Source organism: Ctenopharyngodon idella, chromosome 2, assembly GCF_019924925.1.
Source record: "Ctenopharyngodon idella isolate HZGC_01 chromosome 2, HZGC01, whole genome shotgun sequence".
Lineage (NCBI taxonomy): Eukaryota > Metazoa > Chordata > Actinopteri > Cypriniformes > Xenocyprididae > Ctenopharyngodon > Ctenopharyngodon idella.
Genome location: NC_067221.1, coordinates 40,245,601 through 40,259,643, shown reverse-complemented (window position 1 = coordinate 40,259,643; position 14,043 = coordinate 40,245,601). Strand labels below are relative to the sequence as shown.

Sequence of the window (14,043 nt, the reverse complement as noted above, 5' to 3'; positions counted from 1 at the left end):
CTAATAGCATTAAAGATGATATACCCTGGAAGTATTTATTAGAGTTTTCCCCCACTATTTCATTAAGAAGATCTGTTAATGTTTTAGCTGTGTTGTTGTTTCAGGCACTGAATGAGATTTCTGAGAGTGTGGATCCTGCCATTTACCCTGAGGAAGAGAAGAGCAGCGGCAGCCTACTCAGGTACGGTCCTTGTGTACAAGTATGTGTGCCTCTAAATGACTAAAATATTTTGCTCTTCTCTAGGGAAGACAGAAGTTCTCAGAAGAATAGCAGAGTTTAACAAAACCTCAAAACAGCCTCATAAATGAACTAAATAATCTTATATTTTTGAAAGTTTTATTTTATCATGATCTTCTAGCCTCTAGATATGGCTTAAGTACCTTCTGTAAGTCTGATCACTTAGTAACAGCCTCACACCTTTACTTAACAAGACAAATGATTTGAGGTGTCATTCATCTCCATAGTACAAATAGTTTACTAGTCTAAGGGTTAGGAGTGAGTTAGGAGTGAGTTGGTCAAATCCCAAAGTATGAATAGTAAAAGTGCTGCTGGTCTCAGAAAATACTGCTATTTTGCTTATTTTAGACATTAAAAGTGAAAGTGACATGTGAAGGCCAATAGTAACCCATACTCAGAATTTGTCCTCTGCGTTTAACCCATCCAAGTTAGTGCACACACATTAGGAGTAGTGAGTAGTCATTTCCTGTCGGTATTGGGAATCGAACCCGCAACCTTCAGGTTACCAGTCTGTGTGTGTGTGTGTGTGTGTGTGTGTGTGTGTGTGTATATGAGGCCTTTAGTTGCTGGGTTTGTTATCTGGTGGTGAACTCCTCTGAGTCCAGTTATTGATCCAGTGTCCATTTATCATTGTCCTTTTCAAAGGTCTCCTCAACATTGTTTCGTTTACTGCAAATAAGCTTCAGTGTCTTTTCCTGACTGTCCCACTTTGAACCTGTACCGATCAATCGATCTCGCTTTGCCCTTGTTTGAGTGTAGGTTAGCAACTATGTTTAGACTGTGCTGTTGTTGCTGATTCGGCAACCTCTCAGGAGAATTACAAATGGAAACGAACAGTTTAATCTCAGTAGGCTGAAGATTAAACTTCCCAGCAACAAAGAAAAAAAATGTATTAGTGCATTGATATTGTTTTAATAAAGATACTTATCCTTTGATGCTGACACGTTAAACCAGGCATGCTGTCTACCTAGAGAGTGTTTTAAAGTATCATCAACATGCTTCTTATAAGTGGTACAACGGATCACAAAACCCACGGTTTTATATTATATCTATGTTCCCGGCTGTTTGCACAGATAACAGAGCGTGAGTACCGCGTTGATGGTGAAACTTAGCAATAAATCCGCAAAACACATGCGTGCCGAATCGTGGGGCCTGGTCCGTACAGATCATGGATCAAATACGATCTGTTTAACCCCTACACCTTTTGGAGTCATTTTTTGTTCTGTCCCATGTTTCCAGAATCCAGTGTTCCCCAGATATACATGCCAAATAATGAACATATTATAAAGGGTCCTATGTTCCCAATGATAGGGTTAGGGGAACATAGGGTTAACCCTGCAAACATAGATATTTACCCCTCCTGATGCAAAAACAATTCCAAAAGTTAGGCAGCGACATTCATGCACTGTTTCATAACATACTTTGTTTGAACATTGCATCTATCCTTTGCAGATAGGGCAATCCCATATTGCATTGAATTAAGCTGTGTGACAAATAATCCAAGATGCTGGACGAGTCAAGAGTAGTGTCAGGTATAATGTTTAACAACAGCAATGTAACTTTTCAACCCTTTTTGCCTCCACAGGGCGAAGTCAGTTTGCTCCATGAGCGACTTCCAGCGTTTAATGGACAGCTCCCCCTTCTTACCAGATAAGAGCAAGCCTGGTGAGCATGGACGGGATGATGTGACTCCTCCCCTTTCACCGGATGACCTCAAATACATTGAGGAGTTTAATAGTAAGGGTTGGGATCTGCCCACCAGCTCCCTGGCAACTTGTCCCATTCCTGGCCCAGTAATCCCCTCTCCGGTGATGGAGGCCTGGGCAGAGAGGACAGAATCCCGAAGGGCCGAGTCTACTTCAGAAGCATTCCAGCAAGCCTCCTGGTTCCTGACCACCAGCGCTACCTTGACCACAAACACCATGAGTAGCCCCGAGTACTGCCAAAAGCTCCCGCTCAGGGCGACCCAAGGTGGAGACCCGTTTGGGGTGCATGTTCTCCACAGTCCAGCTCGAGGGGAGCGGTCAGCTCCAGGCACCTCCGAGCAGGAGTACATGTTCTCCAAAGTGACTAACGTAAAGGCAGGGGAGGTAGTAGGAGGTGCAGAGGAAGTGTTTGGAGGAAGGTGGCCGTGTGAGCTTAGGAGTCATTTAGAAGCAGGACTTAGGCCTGGAGAACATCCATCGATTTGCGCTGCAGTCGGGTTTACTTCGTCATTAGAGCTGGAGCTGTCTCGCAATCTGAGTGACGACATGAAGGAAAAGGCGTTTTCTGCCCGGAACGCTATCCGATCGTCTGCATCTGGATCCAGCCCTCCAGAAAGGCAGCTACGGGACATGGCGTGCCAGACGAATGGTTTAACTATGCGGGGGACGCAGACCACCCAGACCATCAGCGTGGGACTGCAAACGGAGGCTCTTCGCACCATCACAAGCAGCCCTCACCGCTGTCTAACGCCCAAAGGAGGCTCCACACCCATCTCATCCCCTTCTAGGAGCCTGAGGAAGATGCAGTACTCTCCAGTCGTACAGGCCAAGTTTGAACGCCCGTGCTGTTCTCCGAAATACGGCTCTCCCAAACTCCAACGGAAACCCTCTAATGCTGGCAAAGCAGAACAACCTGTCGGCCAGACTCGTGCTCCCACCCCAACAACCACTGCCCAGCAGCCAAAAGGCAACAACGAATCTGCTTGGGCTCGTTCCACGACGACTAGAGACAGTCCCGTTCACACCACCATTAACGACGGCCTCTCCAGCCTCTTCAACATCATCGACCACACGCCCGTTGCTTATGACGCCGTGCAGAAGTTCAACAAGTCCCCTAGCCGCTCTCGCCCCACTGAAGCAGGGCCAACAGACCCCAAATCTCCCGGTGTTTGTGCTGCACAGGGGCCTTTAAGGAACTCTCGGGGCCGGTCCCCAAGCCCTGTGCAGCTCATTGTAGAGACGCAGGGTGAGAAAACTCCAGAGGGGATTAGCATCAGACAGGACCTGTCCGCTCCTCCGGGCTACACGCTAGCGGAGAACGCTGCACGGATCTTGAATAAGAAACTACTGGAGCAGAGCTTCAGAGAGGAGAGGAGGCTTTCTGCTTCATCCGCAGCTGCTCCGAACAGAACCGGAGACACTGAGAAACCTGGATGTCTTGAGGTAACTGAGAGCTTCATTTTATTACCCGTGCTAGAGGAAGAATTTATTGCTCGGAGGTTGCTCTTTTATAGCTCAGGAGACACAAAGTCAACATGAAATCAAAATTGACCTTATTTATTTCTTAAGCAACATTTCTGGGGCCTGACGTTTAAACATTGTGTACGCACAAAAAAGGCATTAAATTGTGCGTACACAACCTTCCACACACATATCGGGATTTATAAAAAATAAACTTAGCATAAATATGTGCGCACCGTGCGGACACTCTAGACTACAACAAGCTTCTTCCAGGGTTAGTGACATCACTAACTGTAAAAATTACATAAACCCCGCCCCCGAGAACACGCAACAAAGGGGGTGAGGCCATGTTGGGCTGCTTTAGAGAAGTGGAAGAGTTGTTGTAGTAGAGTGTTGTAGCCATGCCTTCATTTTACGCCGGACTGCTTCACAAACGAGGGTCAATTCAACACTGGATTTGCACAAAAGATTAACATGACGGCACATGCTAGTCGATGAGTTGAATCAACTCCACAGCAACTACATAAATTTATCCACTAACCATTCAGAAATGCCAAGTTTCATTCTAAAGGTTGTAACTGCTTCCTGAGTCTCTCCATCAGTGTCCGACTCCGGTTTGAACAATGTAAGGCTGAACACTGTTACTGACAATCCTCATTTTGGCTGCGTGAGATTCTCCAGTTTTGTTGTTGTTGAGCAACCGAAGCACAAGCTGTTAAAGCTCCGCCCACTTGCATTTAAAGGGACACACAAAAACGGCGTGTTTTTGCTCACACTGCTGTGTTTTAACTACAGCGAGGGTTGCTTGGAGCATGATAATTCTGCTTTAAATTGTGTTCTTAATAGCAGAACTCATGTTTTGAAAATATTTTTTTGTGTGAATAATGATCAATGATTTGCGCTTGACTCCGTCTAAGCAGATGGTTTAGCAACATAGACTCGCTCAGTGATTGAACGGTCCACTGGCCGGTTTAAATAGGTTCGATGACACAGTACTGTACTTTTTAGCAATGTAATGTGATGGCACAAATGGCATATAGTCTTATTTTCTTAATGTCCTGTTTGTATAAACATGGCATCACGTGGATGGAACTATTCATATGGAAATTATATGCATGGTAAAACTAGGCGTTGTAAGCTCAATATATGGTAAATTTGGGGAGGAGACGGGGTGGAGATCTTCTGTTGACTGGGTTTTATAAAGGGAATTTTCGCAGGTTCTGCCGTACGCATGGTTTAATAAACCTGAAAAAGCACACTTTTAGGATGAAATCTACGGAAAGTTTTATACATGAGGCCCCTGGTCTTATTGTCTTTTTCATCAAAATTAAGATTTTTTGATGATTGCTGACTTTTGATTTCAGACGTTAACAAATCTGAGCACAGTTTAAGACGTTGTTGAGATCTCTTCTGAAACTCTAAAGGAGACACATGTGAGATTACTGGAGTCTTTTTCTCAGGAAAAACATCTCAGATGCAGGACACCTTAGCAAATGTCTCCATTTAGTCTAATCTCATTGCTGTCTAGTGAGAATATCTCATTTGTGATTTTGTTCTATCCTGCAGGTACACAGACATTCATTTAGTCTCCTTTTTTAGCATGGATTGTATATTACCATAGAAATTTGACTGCTTGTTAAAGGTTTTGGTCTTTGGACAATGCAGTTTCAAGATACAAAATCATGTTATATAAAAGTATCAAGAAGTCTCATTCCCAGCTTCCAAATGCTGCCTGAATGCAGGTCTTATACATCTGAGCTGCATGCTTTAACGCGCTGCTTTGATGCAATGCTAACAGTAGCACAGACACATGCTGCTTATTGTTTTTTATTTTGCGGTGAAACTACCTTACATAACTACTTTTGATGCAGGATGTTCTAATTCACCGTAATAAAGTTGCATCCAGTGTTTGGTGCCTGCCAACCTCTATCCATTTAGAAGATTAATCCCTCACATGAAAGCATGAGAAATGTCAACAGACAGATCAGCATTTACTGTAGGAGCAGCGCCATTGCACAAACCCATGATGCCCTGTTAATGGCCAAAGACACATTTAGAACGATTTTAACATCATTAAGGGCAGATGGTTGTTTGTGAGCAGTGTATGCTTCTGGGATTTGTGTTTTAAACGTCATGGATATTACTAGGCATTAATACATACAGTACAACAGAAGAATTCAATAAACAATTTAGCACATAGTATTTCAAGTTGTACTTCAAGTTTTCAAATAGAGGCGATTGCCTTATGATATATACCGATCAGGCATAACATTATGACCACCTTCCTAATATTGTGTTGGTAAAAGAAAACGTGATTCATCAGATCAGGCCACTTTCTTCCATTGCTCCATGATCCAGTTCTGATGCTCACGTGTCCACTGTTGGCGCTTTCGGCGGTGTACAGGGGTCAGCATGGGCACCCTGACCGGTCTGCGGCTATGCAGCCCCATACACAACAAACTGTGATGCACTGTGTATTCTGACACCTTTCTATCAGAACCAGCATTAACTTCTTGAGCAATTTGAGCTACAGTAGCTCGTCTGTTGGATCGGACCACACGGGCCAGCCTTCGCTCCCCACATGCAACTATGACCCTGTCGCCGGTTCACCTCTGTTCCTTCCTTGGACCACTTTTGATAGATACTGACCACTGCAGACCGGGAACACCCCACAAGAGCTGCAGTTTTGGAGATGCCCTGACCCAGTCGTCTAGCCATTACAATTTGGTCCTTGTCAAACTCGCTCAAATCCTTACGCTTGCCCATTTTTCTTGCTTCTAACGCATCAACTTTGAGGACAAAATGTTCCCTTGCTGCCTAATATATCCACCCACTAACAGGTGCCGTGATGAAGAGATAATCAGTGTTATTCACTTCACCTGTCAATGCTCATAATGTTATGCCCGATCGGTATATTATATTATATTATATTATATTATATTATATTATATTGCTGTGATGTTAACTGGACAAAATTTACAGGCAAAATACAATTTGATTATATAGATTATAATTATTATATTATATTTTTATATTATATATATATTTTGCTATATTGTCTTATAATGTTTATATTTAAAGGACAGCGAGGCTGCTTTTACAGGTTATACCTTGGATGCGTGCGACTCGCCGGACTTGCCAGCTAACCTGAGTCTGATGTGCTTGTGTTATTTTGACAAGTGTGTTGACTCCTGTTTTTCTGGGTTGTCTCCAGAACCATACTGTCTTACTAACTGCACCCTGGGGACTGTAACGCAGCTTGCGCTCGCCGTGCAGTAAGTTCCACCGATCCTACTTGATCTTTGACCTCACAGTGACCTCACTAGTGTTTCGTCTCACTGATTTTAATGGATTTCTCTCACCGCATGCCACACAGTTTCTAGACACTGTATCACCGCTATAGGCATTATGGGAAATATTGTACGTGCTTCGTTGTGGTCACACTTTCTTTGTCCTCATGTAGGTGTGAGCATGCCCATCGTCTGGTATTAATTGACGTCACTAATAACCAGTCATCCAAAAAGCTATTATTGGACTGAAATGATCATACATATGGGGTGGAATGTCATATGCCAAAACACAAGAAACTTTGGCTGATACACAGTGGCTCAAAAATATATATATTTGTAAATGTCAAAGAAAATGTGAGTTATTTTAATGAAAGATAACACAAGAAAACTAAGTGAAAAATTTCCCAAAGAAATAATAGTGTTTGCACACTTTTTAAAGTGACTTAAGTGTCCAAAAACTTTTGGAGACACTGTATATCAAACTCAGAAGTGGCTTTTTGGATGGCGTTACCATTTTGACTATTAATATATAATCACTTTTTAAAAATTTTCTTAGGTCCTTTGGCTGCTAGGTGTTTGTGTGTTTGTATTTTTATTATTTTTGTCCATTTCAAAGGGTCTTAACCTCACCTGTCCTACTGATGGAGACTACAGCGTAACGTCTTGTGATTTCTGTAATGTTTCCGGTCTGGTGTTAACAGGACGTGAGCATGCTAGCAGTGCTAGTGGTGTGTTGAAAGCCGGTTTGGGTTCATTGGCTGCTGTTTGTGCCTTTGCTACAGCGTTTAACACCTGCTGCTATAGCTGGGTCTCATTTCTTCACATCTAACAACAACTTTATGCTTGGTTGATTTGTTTTTGTAATATTTTTTATTTCATTTTTATAGTTTTAGTAGTCTTTTTTATTTTTTTTATTTTTTTAATATTTCATTTTAATTATTTTTATTTCCATTTCAGTTTTAGTAATTTTAATACTTTAATGTATTTTAAAGGAACACTCCACTTTTTTTGAAAATAGGCTCATTTTCCAACTCCCCTAGAGTTAAACAGTTGAGTTTTACCGTTTTCGAATCCATTCAGCTGATCTCCAGGTCTGGCGGTACCACTTTTAGCATAGCTTAGCATAGTTCATTGAATCTGATTAGACCGTTAGCATCTCGCTCAAAAATGACCAAAGAGTTTAAATATTTTTCCTATTTAAAACTTGACTCTTCTGTAGTTACATCGTGTACTAAGACCTACGGAAAATTAAAAGTTGCGATTTTCTAGGCCGATATGGCTAGGAACTATATTCTCATTCCGGCGTAATGATCAAGGAACTTTGCTGCCGTACCATGGGTGCAGCAGGCGCAATGATATTACGCAGCTTCTCTCACAAATGTCTCCATGGTTGCAAGGAACACTCCCTGTGCAAACAGGGGGTCACAGGCGCTGTGTAATATCATTGCGCCTGCTGCACCCACGGTACGACAGCAAAGTTCCTTGATCATTACGCCGGAATGAGAGTATAGTTCCTAGCCATATCGGCCTAGAAAATCGCAACTTTTCATTTTCCGTCGGTCTTAGTACACAATGTAACTACAGAAGAGTCAAGTTTTAAATAGGAAAAATATCGAAACTCTTTGGCCATTTTTGAGCGAGATGCTAACGGTCTAATCAGATTCAATGAACTATGCTAAGCTATGCTAAAAGTGGTACCGCCAGACCCGGAGATCGGCTGAATGGATTCGAAAACGGTAAAACTCAACTGTTTAACTCTAGGGGAGTTGGAAAATGAGCCTATTTTCAAAAAAAGTGGAGTGTTCCTTTAAACAAGGCAACATTTCAAGTTGTTATCTAATATTTATATTTTATTTAATTTCAGCTTTATTTTTTTAATTGACTTAAATAATTTGAAATAGTTTTATTTTTATGGTGTAACTGGAGTGTATGAACAGAATGTTTTCACCTCTGTTGAACCGCAGGACTCTGTTCAGATTCACTTTGTATCAGCTTCAAAGTCTCGCCCAAAACCTGAAGCAGACTCAAGTAGTCGTAGTAAATCCCTCTTTTTGAATTATTCAAACCACAGAAAATATCCAGCTCTCACGCTGAAATCTTATTCATTTTTAATTTTTGTTTTATCGCTCAAGAGATTTTTTTAGAATAAATCAAGCTGAAACTACGTATTTCCTCAAAAGCAGAAGTTCAGTCCAAAACAAGCTGAATATTCTTCTTTACTATCTGCTACAGAATGCATGAAATGAAAGGGTGACACTTTATTTTAGGGTCTTTTAACTAGTTGCTTATTAGCATACATATTACTAGAATATTGGCTGTTTATTAGTACTTATTAAGCACATATTAATGCCTTATTCTGCATGACCTTATTCTACATTCTTAATTCTACCCAATACCTAAACTTAACAACTACCTTACTAACTATTAATAAGCAGTAAATTAGGAGTTTATTGAGGGAAAAGTCGTAGTTAATAGTTTATATATGTTCCCTATACTAAAGTGTTACTATGGAAGTATATTGATTTTAGTCAATAGTTTAATCCTTGAAAGCACTAATACTTCCAGACCAGTGCTATTTTAGTATTATTTATATAGTATAGCATTTTATTTTTAGATTTTCAAATTATGTGCTTTTATTTTTATTAGTTTTAGTGTTTTATTATTTCTATTTAGCTTCAATTTTATTTCAATTTTAGTTTTAGTAATTCTATCCTTCTAAACTTCAACTTCAACTTAATACTTCAACTTCAAATTATTTTATTTCAGTTCTGTTTTCATTTTTTTTTTTTTTTAAGTCATAGTTTTCCATGTAATATTTGTATTTTATTTTACTTCGGCTTTATTTTAAATAACAAAAAGATTTTTTTTCTAATAGTTCTAGTTTTTTTACATTTCTATTTAGCTTTATTTATAGTATAGATTATATTTTGAATTAGCTTTTATTTTAAAAATTTAAGTTTTAATTTTATGTGCTTTTGTCATATTATTTCTATGTAACTTTAATTTATTTTTATTTTAGTTTTAGTAATTCTAGTACAACTTATTTTATTTCATTTCTAGATTCAATCAAGTTCTCTAAGTTACAGATTTCCATCTAATAATTTTGATTTTACTTCAGCTTTTATTTTAAATGACAAAAATGATTTTTAATAGTTCTAGTTCTTTATATTTCTGTTTAGCTTTATGTATAGTATTTTTAAATATTTTAAATTAGCTTTTATTTTTAGATTTTCATTTTTCATTTTAAATGATGTGCTTTTGTCAATTTTATTAGTTTTAGTTTTTTATTGTTTCTATTTAGCTTTAATTTATTTTTATTTCAGTTTTACTTTGTTATTTTAGTACTTCACTTAAACTTATTTTATTTGAGTTAGTTGCCGTCAACATTTCTATTTTTGATTAAGTGTTTTAAGTTACAGTTTTCAAGCTAATATTAATATTTTGTTTTACTTCAGATTTATTTTAAATAATGAACATGATTTTAATAGCTATAGTTCTTTATATTTCTTTTTAGCTTTATTTATATGATTTTTTTAAATATTTTAAATTAGCTTTCATTTGTAGATTTTCAGTTTTCATTTTAATTTTATGTGCTTTTGTCATTTTTATTAGTTTCTATTTAGCTTTATTTTTTTCAATTTTAGTAATTCTAATAATTCAACTTCAACTTATTTATTTCAGTTAGTTGTAAATATTTGTTTTATTTTAGCTTTATTTCAATTAACAGAATGTTAAATTTTTTATTTTATTTTAGTTAACAATAACACCAGTGTTGCAGACTTACCACCAGCTAGCTTGACTAAAACAACGTTCCTGCAGAGCCACAGAGTTTGAAAGCCAATATGTTTTCTTCTTTGGCTGTAGGACTTGCCACGTTCTCCAGTGGCTCCACCTCTGGACTCCTGCTTCCTGCGTCCGGCTCGTCCTGCCAACCGCCGACCTCCGTCCCGCTGGGCCGCCCACTCGCCGTCATCCTCACCCAACTACAAGGAGCGCACAGAGAGGTTCCGCTTCCCCTCGCCCATCAGACCGGTTCACACCATCCCGGAAATAGAGGAGCCCGGTCAGGAGCTTTCCCCGCACCCTTAACCAGCCTAAACTACATCCTTTTGCACTTTCTTTTAACCAACCTGTTTATCACAACCCCTTTTAGTTGTCAAGTGTGAAGATGAATTGAATAGACCCACAGAATTTAGAAGGCATTCTTGTGTCACTTCTGAAATGCCCAAAAAAAGGTAAGCAGAAAGCGAAACCCCTGTTTTATGCTTTCACTTTCCTTTACTATCCCCGATTCCAGCCTGACCACACGTACGCACACCGCCGGAGCGACGGAACCATCGAGAACCTTTCTAAGAACCACTGAACTGCCACTAGAGGGCAGAGTTCTGTGAGCACCAGCTGAACTGAACCATTCGGAAAACCTTCTAGAACTTCCGCTTTGGAATTATCACGGACCTGGAATGTACTGACGCAAAACACCGCAAAGTGTTCCATAAGAGGTGCCTACACACACGTGACCTCGCTACGGTCCCGTACTCGTGTGTGTGTCAATGTACATGTATGCAATACATATGACTTTATATGTGTTGGTCGTAAAACATTGAACTTCTTTTCAGATGTTCTGAAAAATATAACTGGATAGTAATAATATTTGTCAGAACAGCATAAAAGTTTACATGTATTTTATGTTTTTTTTTTTTTTTTTCTCTATTTCGGAGGGTTAAATATCATTTGTTAATTTATGTTCTGTGTATATAGTTTATAAAACTATTTTCTTATTTTCCTCGTACATCCCATTTTGTTGGAAACCTTTGATGCTTGAATTTAAAAAGACTCAGTTGTATTTGTAAAGAGAATTAGATAAAAACTAAAGGAGAAAATCACACACTCTAGTTCGACAGGGACGAATGATATACATGATGTCAATCATAACAATGTATTTTAAAACCCAATGTAAAACTGAATGTTCAACTCTGTACACGATGACAGGAGAGTGTATTGATTCTGATTATACTTGTGCACATTTCCCAAGTCACAGAACTATGGAAGCTTGTTTCCGCCATGAAATAAAAAATTAAAAATGTAATTGCGACTTTTTATCTCACATTTCTGACTTTTTTTTCTCAGAATTGCGAGATATAAACTCACAATTGTGAGTTATAGTCAGAATTACGAGTTATAGTCAGAATTGTGTGATATAAAGTCAGAATTGTGAGATATAAACTTGCAATTCTGAGGAAAAAAGTCAGAATTGAGATATAAAGTCAGAATTGTGAGGTATAAACTCACAATTGTGAGTTATAAAGTCAGAATTGCGAGATATAAAGTCAGAATCATGAGTTATAAAGTCAGAATCGTGAGTTATATAGTCAGAATTGCGAGATATAAAGTCAGAATTGCGAGTTATAGTCAGAATTGCGAAATATAAAGTCAGAATTGCGAGATATAAAGTCAGAATTGCGAGATATAGTCAGAATTGCGAAATATAAAGTCAGAATTGCGAGATATAAAGTCAGAATTGCGAGTTATAGTCAGAATTGCGAGATATAGTCAGAATTGCGAGATATAAAGTCAGAATTGTGAGGTATAAAGTCAGAATTGTGTGATATATAGTCAGAATTGCGAGATATAAAGTCAGAATTGCGAGTTATAGTCAGAATTGCGAGATATAGTCAGAATTGCGAGATATAAAGTCAGAATCGTGAGTTATAAAGTCAGAATTGTGTGATATATAGTCAGAATTGTGAGTTATAAAGTCAGAATTGCGAGTTATAGTCAGAATTGTGAGGTATAAAGTCAGAATCGTGAGTTATATAGTCAGAATTGCGAGATATAAAGTCAGAATTGTGAGATATAAAGTCAGAATCGCGAGATATAAAGTCAGAATCGTGAGTTATATAGTCAGAATTGTGAGTTATAAAGTCAGAATTGCGAGTTATAAAGTCAGAATTGCGAGATATAAACTCAATTGCGAGATATAAAGTCAGAATTGTGTGATAAAAACTTGCAATTGAGAAAAAAAGTCAGAATTATGAGATAAAAATTCGCAATTACCTTTTTTATTTTTTTATTTAGTAGCTGAAAAAAGCTTCCATACAAAACCCTGAAAGAAATATCCACGGGATTAGTTGGGAATTCTGTCATAACTAAAACCAATCATAAAGGACAGTTAAAATCAGTTGCATTATCACCTATAGGAGTTTTAATTATTCATCTGTAAATCTAGTCTGATTGAAAACACTTATAAGCATATGCAACTGTTTTAAATTTATGAATATTTAATAAGAGAACCATTGAGGCAGTTTATGATTGGTTGTTTGTTGCTTAGAAAATGACCAGAAAATGGTTAAAAGTGCTGCAAACACCCTTTCACAATGACAAGTGTGCAGTGTTGCTCAACGCAGGTTTAAAATGAACCTTAACCTGGGGTTAAAAAGACAGACCCAGGATTAAATTTGACCCTATTTACTTTCTTAACCCTTGTGCTGTGTTGAAACTTGGTGTTCTCTATCAAAAATGGCCGGTCTTTTAATTAATTGAAAGAAAACAAGTTGATAAAAAGATCAAATCCAATATTCAGTAAGTCAGTCAGTTCTGTAATATGTTCTTAACAAATAAGAAGTTTCATATTAGAATGCTTTAGGATTGGTTCCAAATATGACCGAAATTCCACTATGCATCCTGCGCACATTTCTTCCAGATGTGTTGACACGGGTTTGGACAGCAGTTGTGCAGATATCATGTTTGATATGCATGCCTTTAAACACTAGCACTTTAGTGCATGTACTCAGACACTGTTGTACCTTGTGATAAAGTTCATAATGTAAGCCACCACACACACACACACACACACACACACACACACACACACACACACACACACACACACACACACACACACACACACACACACACACACACACACACACACACACACACACACACACACACACACACACACACACACACACACACACACACACACACACACACACACACACACACACACACACACACACACACACACACACACACACACACACACACACACACACACACACACACACACACACACACACACACACACACACACACACACACACACACACACACACACACACACTGCCGTTCACAGCATGTGACGGCTCGTGTCATTTTTTTTTGTTACCATTGAATTTACATTGACACAATTAAGAACACTTTTTAAGCCCATTATTGTACCTATAACTGGTCTTTGTATAGATGTTATTATGAATTCAGATGTTTCTTTTCTTTGGAGGAACAAGAAAAAAATGATGAATGTTTTAAATGAAGTCACTGTCAGATGTCTAATGATAGAGTGTTAAAT

The 14,043-nt window shown here is 38.5% G+C and overlaps 1 protein-coding gene across 6 annotated transcripts in view; it reads left to right on the top strand.

Annotated features, from left to right (window-relative positions):
• LOC127499482 (microtubule cross-linking factor 1) overlaps positions 1–13,627 on the top strand; it is a 71,374-nt gene extending 57,747 nt beyond the window's left edge. The window contains exons 13-17 of one of the 6 annotated variants that reach the window (XR_007926135.1): positions 105–181; positions 1,824–3,387; positions 10,560–12,279; positions 12,381–12,483; positions 12,568–13,627. Coding sequence is in view for 2 of the 6 variants with exons in the window: in XM_051869837.1 (XP_051725797.1) it covers positions 105–181; positions 1,824–3,387; positions 10,560–10,784 (1,866 nt within the window). In the remaining 4 variants the exon portion in view is untranslated. Of the gene's footprint in view, positions 1–104; positions 182–1,823; positions 3,388–6,619; positions 6,681–10,559 lie in introns of all 6 variants that reach the window. The other 5 variants (XR_007926134.1, XR_007926131.1, XR_007926133.1 and 2 more) reach the window with 5 other exon arrangements.
• Positions 13,628–14,043: the final 416 nt, after the last annotated feature.